General features: G+C 44.2%; 2 protein-coding genes across 3 annotated transcripts in view; one reads left to right on the plus strand and one right to left on the minus strand.

Annotated features, from left to right (window-relative positions):
* Positions 1-8,787, minus strand: part of Bzw2 (basic leucine zipper and W2 domains 2) — a 51,048-nt gene extending 42,261 nt beyond the window's left edge. Inside the window, exon 1 of the mRNA XM_021651376.2 lies at positions 8,631-8,787. The gene's annotated coding sequence lies outside the window, so the exon portion shown is untranslated. The remainder of the gene's footprint in view (positions 1-8,630) is intronic.
* A 320-nt stretch (positions 8,788-9,107) lies between these two features.
* Ankmy2 (ankyrin repeat and MYND domain containing 2) overlaps positions 9,108-20,002 on the plus strand; it is a 34,571-nt gene continuing 23,676 nt past the window's right edge. For both annotated transcript variants that reach the window (XM_021651377.2, XM_021651378.2), the window contains exons 1-2: positions 9,108-9,383; positions 15,249-15,313. In XM_021651377.2, coding sequence (XP_021507052.1) covers positions 9,317-9,383; positions 15,249-15,313 — 132 coding nt within the window. In that variant the 5' untranslated portion in view covers positions 9,108-9,316. The remainder of the gene's footprint in view (positions 9,384-15,248; positions 15,314-20,002) is intronic.

Raw genomic sequence — 20,002 nt, forward strand, 5'->3', positions numbered from 1 at the left:
GGTGAAACACCAACAAACTAAACCAAAACAGAAAGGCACAGAGTAAAACTGAAGCTCACATCTCAACCTTTCTTACTCTGACCCTATGTCCTATAGAAATAATAATCTTAATGCTTTCACACTGCTTTATGTATCCTTACGTAAACAAAAAAAAAGTTTTTATGCATGAGAATTTCACATATGAAAAACAAAAGACAAAAGTTATATTGTAATTGTTTTCAATGTTCACTTCTTTAGAAAAGTGTTGCATCCTTGGTAGACAGCTGAGCAGAGTGGTGCGTGTGAGGGTGTGCTGCATGCCCTAGACTAGGGGTGCCCAGAGCAGGCTGCAGACGTCTTTCTCTGTTGCTCCTCTGCATTACTGTCTTGCCATAACATCTCTCACTGACTCACAAGCTTGCCGGCTGAGCTGGACTGGTGGGTCAGCGAGCTCTCAGGGCCACCTGCCTCTGCTCTCCTGTTCTGGGGCTGCAGGCATGGGCACCCAGACTCCACTATTTTCAATGTTGGTGTTTGAGATTCAAGTTCAGGCCCCGTGCCTGCTGAGCAAGTGTTCTTCCCCAGTGAACCAACTTCCAGTCTTGAGAAAGATGACTCCTGGTAGGACTAAGGGATGCTGGGAGAACCCGGTGGTCAGGTCCACTCTGATATGTTAAATAGGTGCCTTGCTCATTTGTCCCACAGTTTGAGAGATTGAACATGTATCTCCCTGGCTTGTCTGAAACTCACCATGTTAAACAGGCTGGCCTGGGACTCACTGAGATTCCCCTGTCTCTGCCTCAGGAATGCCAGAATATTGGGATTAAAGGCATACACTCCACACCCAGGTGAAAAGTGACTTTAATACAAGATGTCCTCCTCCCTTAGAGGGATGGAGCTTACAGATTTCACAACAAAGGACTCCCCAGCTGAAGAAAACCAGGGGATGAGGATCAGCAAAGAACAGAATGTCAAGTACCACACGGCAGCTCATAAAGGCTGAGAATCACAAAGCTGGCGGGCGTGTTTGTGCTTCTAGTTCATAGCTAGCACAGTAAACACCGAGGCACATTCCACTACTTAAGAGGGTTTTAATCAAGGGAGGAAAACACAATCGCTGGGGAAAACTACTGTAATCAGTAGGAGAAAATTTCAACATCTTGGGAACGAACCTTCAGGAAGGTCAAAGATGGTGGTGGCATGAGTCCAAACACAGGCTTAGTTATTACTTCTTTCAACCTAGAAACTCCTACCCTATTCTCTGGGACAGGGAGCTGCCCGAGCCTGCCAAGTTGAAGGCTGAACACACACACCCATGCGTATGCTTTAGTCAAGGGAAGCACGGGCTCGGCAGAACTGCCGAAGCCCAGCCTAGCACTCAACGGACACAGCCCGGCACACCAGACACAGGTACTGTGTCCATCAATACAGCTTTATCAGCGGTCACACAATGAAGTCTAAAGGAATTGGGCCTGGCACCCACAGAAGTCAGACAAGGATGTTGGATCCTCTAGCTAGTGGGTGTAGCCACTGTTTTGGGTGTTGGGAAAGGAGCCGGAGTCCTTCACAAGGGCAAGAGTCCTAACTGCAGAGCCATCTCTCCAGCCCCCAAATAAGTAGCAATAAATATCCAAACCAGTACAAACTGTTTCAGATGTAGGGAAGGAAGCCAAGCAATGGCAGGAGATCTGCCCCTGATACCCACCCTTCCGCACTCATACTTTTGCGTGGCTCAGCTATATAGTAAATCTTTTTACCTAATATGCCAGGTCTGGGGGCAGAAGGACTAGAGCAGACAAGTTTTTAGGTGTTCACTTGCCAGCAGGTGCAGCTTTGTCCCTATTTACTAAATTGGCACCAGCAGACAGAGGCCCCGTGACAGATAATGTACCAAAATACTTTGTATCATTCACTTGAACAGTAGCTGGGCTGGTTACTGTTCGAATAATTGTGTGGGATTTTTTTCTTTTCCTTTAACTTTTTAGTTCACAGTTAACATCTAGAAGGAATCAATACTTTGAAAACCCCAGCTCTAAACCCAGGCTCCCAATGACCCCCCAGATACAGGTCAGCAGTCACACAGTTCCTGTTAGCTTTGGTGATATAGCTGAAAGATTCTTGTCCCACTGGAGCTGACACAAATGGAACAAGTCCACTGACTCCATCAGAATACCGGCCAAAGAGCCAAGTTGTCACAATATCTTGGAAAGATATTTATATGATTCCTAAAAGAAATGTTGTCATTATTGGTTCCTAGAACTTATAGTTTAGAATTTGGCAGAGTAGAACATAAATATTGAAGTCTAATGTCAGCACTTGGGTATATTGAATTAGCATGTTACCATCAAAATGGCAAACAGTTCTCTTCAGACTTTTATTAAGGAAAATGTTCATGTATCTTCAGGGAAAGGAGCTAAATAGTCTGCCTCTTGGGGACATCCAGATATTGGGAGATTTATGGCTCTAATCTTTCTGTAATATTTGGGATCCAATTTTCAACCATTTCCTGCAGGAGGCTCAAACTGAACAAAAACAATCTTCGTATTCCCAAACATATTATGCGACATCCTTTTCCTCAGGCCAGGAGTTACCTTGGCACCATTAAACTCAGAGTTCTTTTTTCTTTCCTGTTCATAAAGTCCCATTTTATTACCTTGTAGTCTGAGGAAAACATAGGCCGTGCTCTCTCTGTCTTCCTTAGAAATCACCACAGTTCCAGGAAACTTTACAGAGTAAAACACTGAAGTCTTTTTGTATGACTATATCTGAAGTAAAGTATGGCAGTGGAGTGCCGTAAAACTGTATGCTCCACAGTAATTACGACAGTGCTGTGTGCTTGTGGCCCTTCTGGTCCAGAGAGGCTCTTTAGGTTTCCTAAACAATAGTACACCTAACAACTGTCTTTTAAAAGTCCTGCTCTGGAGTGGGTGAGGTACCTGTGAACCCAGCAGAGGCAGGTAGAACTCTCTGAGTTGTAGGTCAGCCAGGTATATAGTGAGGTCTAGGAGTGCCAGGGCTACATAGAGAAAACTGAAGAAAAAAAAAAAAAGGCAAGCCAAAGCCAAGCAAGCAAACAAAAAGGTTCCTCTAACATAAAAAAAAAAAAAATTGTTAGAAAGGGAAAACTGTAATGTTCTACTTACGCAAACTGATTATTTCCATTAAACATTAGTATTTATAGAATTAAAAGAATTACAGCTAGGCAAGTGGCTATTTTCCTTTGATATTAAAATGGGGCATTATTCTTATCTCTATCATTACATGTTTCTGTCACACACATATATATAAACAAACAAAAATTAAAAGAAAATAGCTAACATAGGAAATCAGGTTAGAATAATGACAGCACTGTATCTTTGGCATCGAATACAGAACAGCCATTCATTAATCTACCTTAAGCTTGATTTTCAAAGCAGATAGCTTACAAATGGGACTATCTGAGCATTTCTGGCACTCTTCAGTCAACACAGGCCAAATTTAGAACAGGCCAAATCATTCCACTTGGCACCTAACCTCCCAAAAGACACTTGCTGGAGAGATCTGTCCACAAGAAACAGACTGCAGAGAGGGCTGAGACTGAGAAGTACAACTGCACACAGCTTGCTCATACTGGCAGCTTCTGTTAATTAAACAGTGTCTAAAAATCCCTCAACATCGTTAAGAAAGTAAGGTTAAAATAATATAGAATAGTGTCAAAATATAAAAGAGAAACTTTTTTTTTTTTACAATGTAGGGGCTCCAGCTCAATGTTCCATGCTTGCTAAGTGATCCCCCAACCACCAGAAAAAAAAAATGTCAATGTCAAGAAACTCAAGCTATGAATTTCCAAGAATTAGAAAGCAGGTGTCCATGAAAGCATTCAGGTAAGCCAAGTGTGAGCAAGACTAGGCACACACGCTGTCCTGACCCTCGTCCTGGCTTTCCCACACTAACCAACCCGTCCTAGGAGCGCCGATACTGCTCCAGATGGTTAGCAAAGCAGACAAAGCTCTCAACATTTCTGCCACTCCTTTTTTGGGAATGACTTTAGAAGACGAGAATCAGTGTCTACTCTCCGTTCCATCTTGACTTTTGTCAGATAAACTATGTGTCTTTCTTTAGACTTGGTTACAAATGACTTTGTCAGTTTTAGAAGGGACAGTAACTGACTGCCAGTAAGATATCCACAAACCTGTGAAGAAGCAAGGAGCAATCCCGGTTTCCTTACAGGTGTGTTGAAAAGCTGAGCCACGACGTCGTGTGTTTAGTGCTCTGCAGCATCAGGAGTGACTGTCTTGGCACACCTAAGCACCAAGCACCCACATTATTTTATGTTGCATGGGGCTTAATATCTTAGGAACCATGATACTTCCGGGTGTCCATTTAAAAGTCTCACTGGAAAAATTCCAAACAATCTTTAAAAGTGAGAAGGACGCTTAGACCGCATCAAGTTCTCCTTGAGCATCTCAGAGCTCATCTCCGAATGGTAAGGGATCTTTTGACAATGGAAGCACACTGCTTCAGTCTATGAAGTTTAAATTACTTAACAGCATTAAAGTTCCAGCCAACCAACCAACCAACCAAACAAAAAGTACCTCGAGTAAATCCAAGGGAAAAGCTTTCCTATCAGATAAAAGCCTCAAAATTAGTTGTCAATGACCTTACAAAGTAATATCTTTAAGAGACAGTGAATAACCAGGGCCTTGAATGGGGGAACCAAGAGTGGCATGCTAATTATATGAGGGTTTTGGTTTTTTTTGTTTTGTTTTTCTCCCCTTAGCTGGTAGTACTGGAGTGACTTCAAGAAGCCCAGAGACTCCAAATGTCTGAGACTTCTGTGCTTGGTGTCACCTCATTTCACACTGCCAGGATGGATCAGTCAACTGGGGAAACAAATCTACCTAAAATAACTTGGAGATCAAATGAATTCAACTCAGCATGCAGTGAGCTCCTACTAATTGCAAGATATGAGCTTCTATCTCCAGAAACACAGAGAGCTGACCTGGTGAGTTTACAGTCGAAGGAGAAAAGGGGTCCAAACAATTATTAAAAATAAATGTGTTTGCTAAATTAGATTATTTTCACGTGGAATGAAGATCCAGAAACAACGGTGTTAATTTGAAGGCTGGTCTGAGGGGGTTGGCTGGTTTCCACAGTATAGATAATTTGGAGGGTTGCCCGTAATAGTACCAGCCGCATGTCACCAGTGCCAAGCTGTGCAAAGACTGTATGTCCCAGCAACTGTTTGGGGGTCTGGACTCCCCTCTTTAGACAAGGTGAAAGATATGCACGCATGCTGGAATTCCAAGCAGGCAAGGGGAGAGAATGGGCGCACAGGAAAGGCAAAGAATTCCAGGAAGAGAAAGGAGGAACACAGGGGTGGGTGGAAATTACTGGCAGGTTAGGGAAGCAGCCTATGGGGACCTTAGGGCAGAGAGTGGGTGGAGCTGGACTGGAAACTCCTGCTGGGATCACAGGTTGCCTAGCCTTACTTGGTGGCCAGAGAAAGGACAATTATGCTAGAGTTTACTCAGAGGAGAGTTCCTTGAAGTAGCCAGTTGGGGAAGGAAAAAAGTTAGGAATCCACAGCAGAGGCCAAGGACACAAGTAGTAAAAAAAAGAAAAAAAAAAAAAAAGAAGAAGAAAAAAAGGTGATTGCACATGCATAGCATTTCCGAAATTACTATTTTCTAAAAAGGTGAAGACAGAAACAGGAGACGATCAGATACACACATATATATGAATCTTTTCCATTATGTAGATGTGTTAATATGCTTCCGTTTTTTTTGTAAAAAGAAAAAAAAAACATGGAACTAGACCCATAAACTACATACATCTATCTCAGGAAGGCTGTGAGTAAAGGAGAAGGGCCCAGGCAAAGAGGTGGAGAGGAGACTTGCACACATGGCATGCTAGATCTCATAAAACAGCTAGTCACCAGCCCACAGAGAAGAGAGGGAAGGTTTGTGTTACGTCTCAAACCCTGGGACAAGTGGCTGAGGTTCCTAGTTAACATGTCACAGCAGACTTGGAGGCCGGGTTCTCCCAGCATTCCTCAGTCCTTACCTGTTACAGGGCTGACTGGCACACCCTGCCCTCTACCTGGACTCTCCAGCCCAAGGACTGGGCAGCCTTTCCCTCGCAAGCTCTTCCCTATAACCCCAGGCATGTTGGTTACCTGTCTATTTTATCTTTTGTCCTCTTGGCTGCTGTGTCTGGTTCCCCTCCCCTCACATGGCTCAGGGGCATGTCCACTTTGGACTCTCCCAGATGTCTCTGCCAATAAACTTTCTTCTCCACCATACCTGTTCTTATGTTTTCTTTCTTTCTTTCTTTCTTTCTTTCTTTCTTTCTTTCTTTCTTTCTTTCTTTCTTTCTTTCTATCTGGTGTTCCATCATATCTAGGAGCAGCCATGTTCTTGCTTTTTATTTATCATTCAGTTTGGCTGTGTTCTAACTTATTTTACTTTTTAATCTCTGAGACAGAGTTTTACTATGAATCCCTGGCTGGCCTGGAGCCACTTATGTAGAAAGATAGGCCCACCTTTGCCTCCAGAGTGCTAAGGATTAAAGGTGTGTACCACCACACCCGGCAAAAGGTTCTTAAAGTCAGATCAAAAAGGATGTAATCCCAGCTTTCTAACGGTGGGGTTCTGTGCAAATTAACCTCCTTTAGTTTCTGTTCATATTTTCATAAATGAAGATAATACTGGCTAATTTCAGTCCATAATAACAATGATTAAAATAATCCTATGCACATCATCTGGCAGAATATCTGAAACAGATTAGATAGTCAAAATGAATAATTATTTCATTATCAATAGAGTTCTTTGATGAGAATACATTTCAATAAACTCATTAACTAATCTTATTTTGACATTAAATATTTATATTGAACAGTGCTAGCACTGGAACACTTCTGAACACTCTCTATTAGGTATCTGTTTCCAAAATTCAAACAAACACAGATTTATCTTCACTTCTAGGTGGATGTTTTCCTTTGTTCTTAAATACCATCAACTCTAAATTAAAGCCATGCATTCAGAAGATTAAATAACCACCGGCGAGTCAAGCTCCAAGAACACCCATCCTATATTTCTCTCCTCGAGGAACTGACAACCCAGAGAGACAAACAGGTGTGACCTTCAAGTAACCATGGCCCAGATCTGGCACCAGAGATGGAAATACTGGCTGTTAAGTAGCCAATTCTGTCTATGCATCTGCTGGGAGGATGTGCAGTCACGTGGCAGGGTTACTCTCAGGCACTCCCTTCCTTTGGGGGCTCCTCCGGCACATTAACCGCTGTGGCAGTAGCACCAACGTGTTACACAACGCTGGTCACTCTCAGAAGCCCTACTGCTTGTTTGAACAGCTACATCATTTCTAAAACACCATCAAACAAAAGTTTCTTTGTGATACATTGAGAGGAATAATCACCAACCATTTTCATGTGAGAATCTGCTCCTCCCTCCCCAAGCTGAAGCTCTGTGTGTCTGTGGCTGTTGGGGGGTGGGGGGGATGGGCAGCAGGAGTTTAGAAAAGATTTTGGCTAAAGACAAGAAAGAGTGAACATCATCCCTGGATCTCTGACGTGTTTGTATATGCTTCTAGCAAAAGGAAGTGTAGGGCCAGAGGAAAAAGCATTTTACTTTATATATGGCACTGCGGAACGAAAGAGTGGTCCCGGAGATATTTAATAAAAAAAAAAAAATCTACATAATTATCCAAGTATTTCTCCCCAGCACAGTTCTGTCTTGGGCAAAACATCAATACTAGTCCGCAGAGAAACAGTAAAACGAAACAGCCGTTTCTGAAGAAGCTGTGATTGACGCTGTCGAGCGCTACAGATAAGCACCTTGGAGGAATGATTGCATATTTCAGCAAGCATGTCTTGCATCTGAGCCACAGAAAGGTACACACTGTATCCACCCTTTCTCTACCTACGGGGGACGCTGCAGGCTTCACATCACAGTTGAATGAAGGCTGGATTAAGAAGCTAATCTAAGGCTATATATAGACAGCAACACCAATTTAATCTCCGCCCTCCGCACCCTCCCCTCCCTAGTTCCATAAATCCCCAAACCCGAGTTACAAAGACAGGCAACTCTCTCAGAGCAAAGATACCCCCCCACACACACACCCCAACGAAGTATTAGTGTAAGAGTAAATGGCTTCTACATATCCTTAACGAACAGCACAGATCCAGGTTTTCTGGCTTCCAGAGGCCAAGCGATGACAGACAAGTGGTGGGGAGGACGAGGTTTGCAAAAAGAAAATTACCTTCTCCGAACCTCTCCCCCTCACAAGCCCACCCCGCTGGTCCCCCTCACCTCCCCGGAGCCGGCCTCTCTGGGGATCGCCACGAACGAGACCATGTGCACCCGCCACTTCCACCGCGTGGCCAGCTCGCGGCCCGCCTGCGGTGCCCGGGGCTCCCGGGGCGGCCCTAAGCAGCGAGGTCTGGGTCTTCCTCGAGGGGCGCCGACACTCGGTATATGCGGGGATGATGGGGCGGCGCAGGGGCTAGTCTACCGAGAGGTCGGCAACCGCCCGGGGAGGGAGGCACATGCTTCCTCCACGCCAGCTCCAGCCCGGTGGGAGCCCCTGGCTCGGCGGCGGCCGCGGCTCCCCCGACCCTCCGGCTCCCGCCGCCCCACCTGGCCCCGGCTCACCTGTCCAAGGAGGGAGCGACGACGCGCGAGACTGGAGGCTGCGGCGGATCCTGCAGCAGCAGCGGCGGCAGCGGCGGCGGAAGCAGACAATGGAGGAGTGAAGGACAGACACATTGACACAGACTCACGGAACCCGGCGTGGCTCCGCCTCCCGCCCAGGCCCCACCCTCTCCCCGCCTCTTGCCCGAACAGAGCCACTCTAGGGGGGATGGAACCCGTCCGGAGGCATCCCGCTGCCTCCGCGCGTTTCCTGCGAAGCCACTGCCAGGCAGAGAACTACTTTCTTATTAATTAAAGGAAAATCGTGACTGTATGTTTTTAAACAGGCTTGCACAGTGGCGGAGAACCTAGAAGATACATGGATCCCCTCCTCCAAATTTCTTCTTTTGGTTTGGACCTTGAGTGCTGCTCCAATTGGAGTCTGTTGCTGCCCCTTGCAGCTCCTCCTCCCGACCTGGCCAATGAGGCGCGGGGGCCGGGCTTGCGGAGAGCGCCGGCCCGGCTCGCCCGAGCTCGCCGCACCCGCCAGCCCCCAGCCGCAAGACCCTGGCTAGCGCCACTTCTCTGGTCTGCTGCCCCCAGCCTCGAGTTGCCTAGCTGTGGCGGACCTCCACACCCGCACACCCGTCTCTCGTTTTTAAAAACCTTCCCATAGAAATAGAATAAGCCTCAAGCTGGCGGGAACGATGGGGCACATAAAGAAAGGCGAGCTGACCCAGGAGGAAAAGGAGCTGCTGGAAGTGATCGGGAAAGGTACGGGTGCAGGGCTGGTACCCGGGCGCTGCAGACTGGTCGCGGGGCGTTGAGGAGCCCGGGGCACCTTAGGCTACTTGCAGTCCGGAAAAAAAAAAAAAAAAAGCCTTTCTGTCTCTGCCTGGGGATCGATTGCAGGGGCGGGGAGCTGGGAGACACAAGCCTTGGCACTATCAGATCTAGGTTGCCGAGTTTAGACCTCTAAATCAGCTTTTTAGAAATCGACCGACTGTCACTACCCCTCGCGGGCTGTGAAGCGCGGCGCAGGGGCGCTTGCCTCCGCGTGAGCATGCTTGCCAGCTTCTCCGATGTTTTGACTTCAGTCAGTCCAGACCACAGTGGCCTGGTAGTTCTAGGCTCTTAGGCGGGTGTCTGAAGGGCCCCTTGGACTTCCGGAGGCCGAAGGATCTGGATCCCTAGCGGATCTCCGCCCCTGCTGGGGGTGGAGTGAGCTCTCGGCGAGAGGGGTTCTTTATAAGGGCACAGAACTCTGTCTGTAGGTACCGCTTTGAGCTTTCCGAATCCAGGGCCTCTGTGGCTGGCTTCTTGTAGACCGGACCGCCGCAGGAACCCGCAGGAAGGCGAAGAGCTTGGCTAGACACTCACTGGGCCCTTGGTCGGGAGTCAGACCTCTGTGATCTTGTGGTGATCTTTGGTGCTTTCCTTTCCACTCTGCGGATTCGAGTCCCTTCCCCGCTGTGCAGCTTTTGGAAAGGAAGCCAGAAGCCGTGTCCCAGATGAGTCCCCAGACGCATCCCGTTACCTGGCAGGGGACATCAGTGCGTACACGTGCACTGTCACTTTGCTGAGATGAGGATGCAGGGCCTGTGGGCATGGCTGACGTGGATGCTTTCAGTTCAAGAATTAAACATATGCCCTCGAATGGCAGAGAAGCTGGATATTGTAGCACAGGGCCCCTGCGTTTACAGCCTTCTACTCGGCCAGACGAATCTAGAACCACTGATAGGAAAACTCACAGATTCTTCCTAACAAGGAATGCCCATGTGTCGAAACAGTATGAGAAAACAATATCAGGCTTGAAACTCAACAGGCAACTAGGAACTGATCTCACTTCTAAATCAATCATGACTAGATTTCTCAGGGTGATCGATCTTTGCCGGAAATCTCAGAGCCTGTGTTGGATTTTTTATTCTGTGAACTGCATGGCTGTCGGTGGCTTCTGGCTTTCTGGGATGTCTCTGGGCCACTTTCTCCCTGCCTTTAGTAGGTCTGGGATTTACTTTAGTGAACAGGAGCCCCAGCTGCCCGCTAGGAACTGTACCAATCAAAAGTAAGAGAGGACAGATCAACGCGTAATCCACCAGGGACGGGAATTCTGATTTTAAACAGGCCAGAGCTTATCACATGTTCGCTTGAAAGTGAAAACCAGTGAGCAACTGGAGTAAAAATGTGTCTGAAAGGAGGGGTCTAAGTTCGTGGATGTATTTGGACATGCGTACAGCTAAGGTTGTATCAGGCAGAATTAGTGTATTTACCTTGTATTTCTTAGGCCACCCTATGGTCAAGGCTTGTGAGTGGGTAGACGCTGGTTTTCATTGGTTTAAAAACCCCAAGCCAATGAATAAAGAAGCAAGGTGAATTTAGTTTGTGACGCGTTCTTGTCATATCAAGGATTTTAAGCTTCTCTTGCTCTCAGGAAAGTACTGGGAGATAGGAGAAGACAGGCCGTCATTAAATGCCATTCTGAACACATGGCATGCACTCATACCTTTAATTTAGAAGATCTAAAGGTTTGTTTGTGCTTCTGTTTGTCCGTCTGTTTTTGCTGAATTGTCGCATGAAGCACCAAGCAACGGACGTATACTGTGTGTCTGGGTTTTGGGATTTTGGTGTTTTTGTTTTTGTCAGTTTGGCATAAGCTGGAGTCATAAAGGAAGAAGAAGCTCAACTGAGAAGATACCTCCGACAGGTGACCTGTAGGTGAGGCTGTGCGGGCATCTCCTGGATTCATGGTTGATAGGAGCAGGCCCAGTCCATCAGGGCAGTGCCACCATTGAACGTTTGGTCCTGGCTTCTATGGAAAGCAGGCTGAGCCAGGGGAGTAAGCCGGTAAGCAGCGGTCCTTCTGTGTTAGCTCCTGCCTCCAGCTGCCTGCCTGGAGTCCCTGCAGGGAGGACTTCCTTCATGACGGATTGTTACTTCTCCCCAAGCTGTTTTTGGCCATGACCTTTTATCACAGGCATTGAAAACAGGACACCAGGCCATTCTGGTTGTAGCAGCACCACTGCTGTGTCCTGGTGGCGTGGACCTGTGCAAGTTACATTTTCTGTGTCAAGGTCTCCTACCTCGCAGCATTGCTGTTAAGGACGAATCAAGCTAGCACAGGCAACACGTTAAACATGCTCTGCTGCCTGAGGCCTTGGTAAATACCTTCCCTTTATAGAAGAAGAAACCAGAGTGGAAGCACTTTCAGAAACCTTGTAGAGAGCTACAGTTTCAAAGTGCAAGTCAAAGTAGACACAGTAGAGGCATCTTGATTTAAAAAAAAAAAAAAGATTTTTAAAAGATTTTATGGGTATATGTGTTTGTGTTGGAAAGTGCATGTACTCTTGGAGGCCAGGGGGTATCAGATCCCCTGGAACTGAAGTTATGGTTGGCTGTGAGCCACCGGATGTAAGTGCCGTGGTGCTGGGAACTGAACTACAACCCTCTGCAAGAGCGGTGTGTGTTCTTCTCTAATGCGCTGTGTTTCCAGCCTCTAACTGTCTGCTTATAAATATTTTATAGCTCTACATCTGATGGTAGCAATTTATACTCTATATTTTTCCTTGAACTTTAAAGCGCTTATGGGCCACACAAATGTGTATCGTGTAACGTCCTTTCTCAGCACACTAGACAACCTGAGTGTGATCCCTAGAACCCACATGGAAGGAGAACTGTCTCCATGAAGTTGTCTCCTGACCTCCACATATGTGCCATGGCATGTTCACACCCCCTCCACACACATCATACCGTTAAGGTGGTTGAAATATTTTTATATAATTTTATTTATTCATAAGCACTACAGCAACCACCAACTCCAATCATATTAAATGTTTAGTTGGGTACAGATGCCATCAGGCATCCATTTTGGATGCCTGGGGTGATGGATTAATGGCTAAGAGCATTTATTGATCTTGTAGACCTGGTTCAGTTCCCAGCACTTACAAACCGGCTCACACACACCCGTGACTGCAGTTCAAGGGGATCCAGTACCATCTTCTAGCTTCCACAGACACATGTGGTACACATACATACATGCAGGCAAAACACTCATACACATAAATAAATACTTTTTTAAAATACATTTTTTTTGAGGTCCACTAAATAGCTATTCAAATCTTTACACACCTAGGGCATAGCTCTGTGGTACAGCTCTTACCCCCCGTGTGTAAACTAGGACTTACATTCAATCCCTAGCACCGTAAAATAACGATAATTGCTCCAGTTGTAAACTAAGAAGAGCGTGTTGGGACTGGAGGGATGGCTCGGCACTTAACAACACTGGCTGCTCTTCCAGAAACCCAGGTTCTATTTCCAGCACCCACATGGTGGTTCACAATCATCTTGAACTCCAGGTTCAGGGGATCTGATGCTGATGCTTTCTTCTGGCCTCCGAGTACCAGGCAAGCGTGTAGTACACAAACATAAATGCAGAAAAAAAAAAATCATACACGTAAAATTAAATTAAAAAAAAGAGCATATAATATGCCCTGAGTATCTATATTAAGTGTATCTATATTAAGACCAGCCCCGAATCTTCCTCAGAATTTCCTGGGATTTTGCTTCTTGTTAATTCCTTAACAAAGTCAGGCAGGGCTTGGCGTACTTCGCTGAGTTTCTCAGTAGCCCCAGAAATGTCATAGGTGGTAGAAGGGGGTGGCAATGGGAATGTCATTCTTTGCATCACTTGTTTACCAGTGGTGGTGTATCTGGATAAAATCGATCAGTCAGACTTGAGTGAGGAAAGCTGGGTTCTGTTTCTTCAGTTTGAGCCGTTTGGCGTAAACTCAAAAGGAGCAAATTGTTACTCGCTTTCAATAGCTTAGCTCCATTAATTTGTGTCTGCAATAAAGGTTGATCCGGTTCAATCCATTTACTTCTCACAGGGTTGCCTCCCACTGCAAGAGTTTGTTAGATTAGATAAAGCACATTTCTTTCCCCTAACAAAACAGCTTCTTAAAAACTCAGTTGCCGTTTTTAAGACAGTAAGGCATAAGTAGAAGCTGAATTCCTGTATGAGCCATGTGCTTTACACCTCTGTGTTATTTAGCGTGTCCTGTAGTTTCTTCTCGGTGTCATTAGATTGGGAACACCAAATGAAAAGTCGTATTACCTATATTTTCCCCTCGGGATCGTTCACTGATCCGTTTTCACTCTGCAGAAGCATAAACTCTTTCAGATATATATATTTTTTTCCTGCACCTCAAGCGGCTGAGGTTAACAGATTGTGTGATCTATGTGTGTGCATGTATGTGTCTGTGTGGATGTCTATAGTATGTATGTGCTCTGTGCCCTTGTTTCCTGGCACACAGCTCTTAAAGACCTCATACATCTAAGCCCGAAGAGTGCTGGGTGTATCTTTTATTCCAGTAGCTGGTCTGTAACTGTGGTTCCTGGGAACAGAGCTCCCTTGGCATGTCTGATGTGACAGGCACGTCTCTGTTTTTCTTAGGTGCTGTTTGTCAAGCTCCTAGGTAGCTTTACAATATGGATTAGTCACTGGAAAGACCAAGACTCAATTACAGGCTTGGCACTTTCAGCTCTACCTTGATCCCATAATCTTCCAGGAAGGGGAGAGGGGCAGAGACTGGGCTAACAATTGATCGTAGCTATGTGTCAAAGCCTCCAAAAGTATTTCCAAAATAGCAGGTCGAGAAGGTGTTCAGATTGCCAGAAGACAGGATGCCTCTTCCTATATAGTATGCCTTAATCATCTGTACCAGCGGTCCTCAACCTTCCTAATGCTGTGACCCTCATGTTTTCTGACCCAACCATAAAATGATTTTTGTTGCTACTTCATAACTGTAATTTTGCTACTGTTATGAGTCATAATGTAAATATCTGATGTGTGACCCCTGTGGCTCCTGCTGCTTGTTATCTCCTTTTAGTGGAGAAGGGTATCCCTTCCTCGAATGCTGAGGACACTCGGTTTCATCGTTCTCCTTCCAGTCAAGCCAGGAATGATTCGGCAGGACGTGTGGCTGCCGTGATTAGCGGAGATAATACTGACATTCCCTTCTGCAACCACTTTCTTTCATGTCCCACACAAAACTGGAAAAACCTGATCGTTCTGACCCAATTACAAACTCAGCAGAGGGCTGAGTTTTCAGTTTTCCTGTGATCCCTTCCAGCCCAGGAGCCTGAATACTGACCGGAGAGCACTTTTCCATAGCAGGAGACTTTGTAGATACGTCTTACCTATCGGTTTCCAAACCAGGCATTCTACTAAAAACGTGCCGTCATTCACCAGACCTGACAAATCATGTAGCTCCAGCTGCATCTTGGATTTCAAGCTTTACCCAGAGGAGACTGTCAGTTCCTGATGGTGACTTGGATTAGATCGTCTTTAGGATTTGCTTTGGCATTAACTCCTGTGCCGAGTGGGTATAACATGGCTGCCAAGAGAAAAGTGGGGCAAACTAATAAAATTTCAGGTCGCTGGAATGGAATTATGTTAGTTTGTATAAAACTGTTTCTCTGGAGGAAGGCTGGTGGCTGGGTGCTTTCTGTGTTAGCACCCAGCCTATCTAGTCTTAGTTTTACAGACAGCCCTCTAAAGTTTATTGCCTCCTCCTTAGACCTTTTCCTCTTTTCTAGTGAGAGGTGATCTTACATCTCACCACTTTCTTTCTTTTTTTAAAGGTACCGTCCAAGAAGCTGGGACACTGTTGTCTAGCAAGAATGTTCATGTCAACTGTTTGGATGAGGTAAAAATAATGTATTATTTTACTTCCTGGGAGAATGAATAGCTAGGCACTGGGGACATGACTCAGCAGGTGAAGAGCTTGCCATGCAGGGCTGAGGGTGTGAGTGCAGACTGCCAGTGCCTTTGTGAAAACCAGGCACGGCATACATAATCCCAGCTCTGGTAGGGTAGGGTACGGTTGGCAGAAACGGGGATGGATGCCGAGAGCTCACTGACCAGCTCCTAGTTTAGCCTAAAGCAGTGAGCTCCAGGGTCAGGGAGAGATGCTGTTTAAATAACGAGGTGGAAAGCAATAGAGTAACACACTTGACATTAGCTTCTGGCTTCTACATGGGCAAGCACACCTGCATACACACACACACACACACACACACACACACACACCACACACAAAACCTACATATACACACCCCCATATACACACCCCAAAATGGATAATGCAAATTGTTTTCAGTTGAAGTTGTTTAGTAGAATTTGTTATACTCAGGTTACATTACTTAAACCAAGATTAGAGACAATAAAATTTTGATTAATTAATTTATGAGCAATCAAATAAGTACAAATTAAGCCTAACTTGTAACCCTGTTCTTTCTTTCCCTTCCCCCTCCTCTCTTCATCTTCCTTCCTTCCTCCTTCCTTCCTTCCTTCCTTCCTTCCTTCCTTCCTTCCTTCCTTCCTTCCTTTCTTTCTTTCCTCCTCCTTCTCCTCCTCCTTCTCCTCCTCCTTCTCCTTCTTCTTTTGAATTTGATTGTTTTTTTTTTTTGAGACAGGGACTTAATACTTTATAGCCCAGGCTGCCATTTACACTCTTGGGCCTCCTGTCTTGATTTTGCAAGCACTGGGATACAGTTGTGCAAATAAAGGTGTTTGCTCCAAATAATTCTTTCTCCTTCCTTCCTTCCTTCCTTCCTTCCTTCCTTCCTTCCTTCCTTTCTTTCTTTCTTCCTTCCTTCCTTTTTGTATTTGTTTTGTTTTTAGTTTTTTGAGACAGGGTCTTACTATGTAGCACTGATTGGTCTAGAAATCGCTTTGTAGTCCAGGCTTGCCACTAATTCACAGAAATCCATGTGCCTCTGCCTCCCAGTATATTGGGGTGAAAGGTGTGTGCCACCATGCTCAGCCTCCATTTTTTTTTACAAAATGTGGAAATACGATATTTTTTATGCTGATAGGTTATATATGTTATACTATTTTTAAAAATAAACTTTATATAACATTAAACAAATTTACCAAATGCAGTGTGCTAGATTTTAAAATAAAAGATAAGTGAACTAATGAAATGCTTATCTTGGAATGGTTTTTTGATTCAATAATTCTTAGGTTCACAAACAAATTAGAAATGTTTATAAGTAGAAATATATTTATCAAAATGTACTGTTTATTGAAAGCTATGAGAGGTGGCTAAAGCAATGATCAGAAGCCACTTTGTAGGTACTATCATATTTTAAATCTCTGTGGTACTCTAAGTTTTCAAATCATGAAATTATATTAGTAAAATATGCAGAAAGAAATAGAAAAGATAACTTAGGAAAAACGAGATTGATTAAAAACGGTGGGATGAGGTGAGGTATTGACTACAAGAGGGAAAATAGGGGCTGGAGAGATGGCTCAGAGGTTAAGAACACTCACTGTTCTTCTGAAGGTCCTGAGTTCAATTCCCAGTCAACCACATGGTGGCTCATAACCATTTATAGTAAGATCTGGTGTGCAGGCAGAATGTTGTGTAAGTAATAAATAAATCTTTAAAAAAAAAAAAGAGGGAAAATAGATGATTGGAAATCTGTGCAGCTGGAAGCTTTTATGTTTCAAAGAATACAATCATACCCCGTGGAAGTGTTGAAGGGCTTCACAAATTTTAGGATCCGAGGATGGACTTGTAGCAAGAATACTTTAAGAACTTCTAACTTAAGGAAAACAGACATAGAACTCAGTGGGAGAAAATGAGCAAAGGAGACAAACAGGGCTGCAAAGAAGATTTTATAAATGACCAGCAAACCCATGGGTAATCCTCGACATTACTGCCACCTACTTAAGATGACAACAGTTGAAAGGGACTCAGGCATGACATGTGGGAACAAAGATGGATGTTCAGCAGTGGTTTTCTCCATACCAATAAGTCATTCCGTATCTGTAATGGGAAGGTAGCATTTTAAGTTTGTCTTAGGTGTTTTGTTTTGAAAATGCAAATATTTTCTTTTGGCAGATTAGCTGTTTTTGTTTGAGATGTTCGTCTCTCATTCTTTGTTTCTTGGGTGTTTATTTTTGTTTTTACACTGACATACAATGAAAACAACTAGAAAGGCTGATGTAGAAGCTTTTATCTGAGAACACAGAAGTGTGCTGATAATCCTTCAGGTCTTTTCTTGGCCCACTGATACTGTATCAGAAAGTGTAACATTAGAACCAACATAGTAATCATTGCATTGGGAATTTATAATTCCACTTTGCATTGTTCCACATCTGAGTAATACAAGGTGGAATGAAGAAGATAAGAAAGCTGGAGTGATATGCAGAGCTTTGAAGAGCTAGTCTAACTTTTCACAGATTCTAATAGCCTGGGATAATGATACAGGCAAAGCACACATCACATGTGGACATGGCAGACAGCTGGCCCAGACACCTCAGAGCTAGTGAGAGTCAGGAGAACTCTTTATGCTTTTGGAAACAACCTTTCCTGGATTTCAGACCCTAAATCCAATCTTGCTAAGGTGGTTACTGCTAAAAGAGAAAGAACAAGAGAATAATGACAAAGAAAGAGGACGGTAACACTTTAAAATAAGGCATGAGTAATAAAGCCGGCACAGAAATGGGCAGGAGTACCTAACAACCAAAGCAGAAGGATGAGCAAAGCTTGAAACCTAAGGCCTAAGGTTTTGCACTTGTGCTTTGAGGTTCACAGATTGTCACACTGTATTATTTATTGAGAGCTTCTGTGTTAAAGGTGAAGCAGGGCTGTCCTTTCAGTATTATTCTCTGCAGATGAAGCCTCCCTGAAGGGTAGGATTCCAGAATTGCAGCTTGTTCTGGAAGGAAAGAAAAGGTCGAAATCTGAGTGAAGTCTGTCTCTTAAAAAAGGGTTGTTGTGTGTGTTTTTTAGTTCGCAGTCAAAGCTTCCTTCTGACATTTTCAAACATCATTTGCTCTGGCTGATCCTCTTACCCCATCGTTTCTCCTCTTTTCCTGCTTCCCGTCTTAGTATTTTTTTCACTTTCATGTCAAAAGTTTTGTTACCCACCCCCCTTCCTCAGTGGTTCTCTTTTGTGGGGACTGCTCATCTCTCACAGCTCCTTGTCTGGTTTCATGACCTAATCCATATCCACATGCATGTGTGCACAAATGTACATATGGTTGTAGTTGTTGTTGTAGTAATTGTTGTTTTGCTACTGAAGATCAAAATCAGGACAATACTCATTGTATAAACACCCACTTAAGAGAGTCGTAATATAATATTGTGTCATCTCCTTTCTTTTCAGTTCTTTGTCCCAGGAAGCACTGATTACTCCCACCAAGTGACCTCTCATACATTGACCCCAGAGGACCCAGCGTCCAATTGTATTGTCAGCTTCCCTCTAAGATGGTGTGGTTTTAAGGCAAGGTAGAAAGACAGGACAATGTAAGTGGACATAGGAGGGAAAGGATAGGAGCCTCTCAGAGCCTTTCCTGTTGAGTGCAAGACGAGAAACTCCAACACTACTGATAAAAAAAAAAAAATTCCCTTCAGAGGTAATGGTTGGCTTGAAGGCATCTCAGAAATGGACGTTCAAAACAATAAATGAACTGTGTTTACTTAGAGTATTTATGATCATGAGCTGAACCATGTGACCACCCACCTCATTCCTAACCTGAAGGCACACACCTCATAAAATCAAATTACAATTTCATTAACAGTTGGAAATGTTTTTTGTTTTGTTTTGTTTTGTTTTGTTTTGTTTTTTTCTTTTTACTGTTTTTTTGAGACAGGGTCTCGCTATGTAGTGCCAGCTGGCCTGGAACTCATACTGAGATTTCTCTGCCTCTGCCTCTGCCTCTGCCTCTGCCTCTGCCTCTGCCAAGATTAAAGGCACATATCCTGCCTGATAGAAAAAAAAAATGATTAATATAAAATAAATTAACTAAACGACCTCACATATTTTCACTAAGTTTTGAAGCTTTGTTTAATTTTTAAATTTTGTTTTAAATTACACTTTTGGAGCAATGTTACCTAAAAAGCTGCGGAATCATATATCTTGTTAATTATAAATTTCAAATTGAAGGTATCAGGAATAATTCAAACATAGTACAGCAGTAAGAAATGTACAGCATAACCATTCAAGATAGGCAAGGCTAAGGGCTACAGTCAGACCTTCAGACATAGCAACCCTGTGCCCAGAGTACGCCAGGACTATCAGGAAAAGCTGCGACAGCCACACTAGGGACACGAAAGTTCTTTCGTTCTTGGGCAGTCCTTTCCCAAGAAAAAGGTGAGGCAAGTTAACACAGGATTTTTTAAAAGATATACTAAAGTGAAAATCTCTAAGAGAAAATGTCTTCCTTAGGACATGAAGGGACCACACATGAGCTATAACAGAACCATGTGTATGCAATCATATTATTACATTATATGATCTTTCATTAGATAAACACAAACAGATGGAGGCCAAGCAATTAGTCTAGTTTAAATATCACCAGATATGTTTGCAATCATATGTAA

This window comes from Meriones unguiculatus, chromosome 1 (genome assembly GCF_030254825.1).
Source record: "Meriones unguiculatus strain TT.TT164.6M chromosome 1, Bangor_MerUng_6.1, whole genome shotgun sequence".
Taxonomy (NCBI): domain Eukaryota; kingdom Metazoa; phylum Chordata; class Mammalia; order Rodentia; family Muridae; genus Meriones; species Meriones unguiculatus.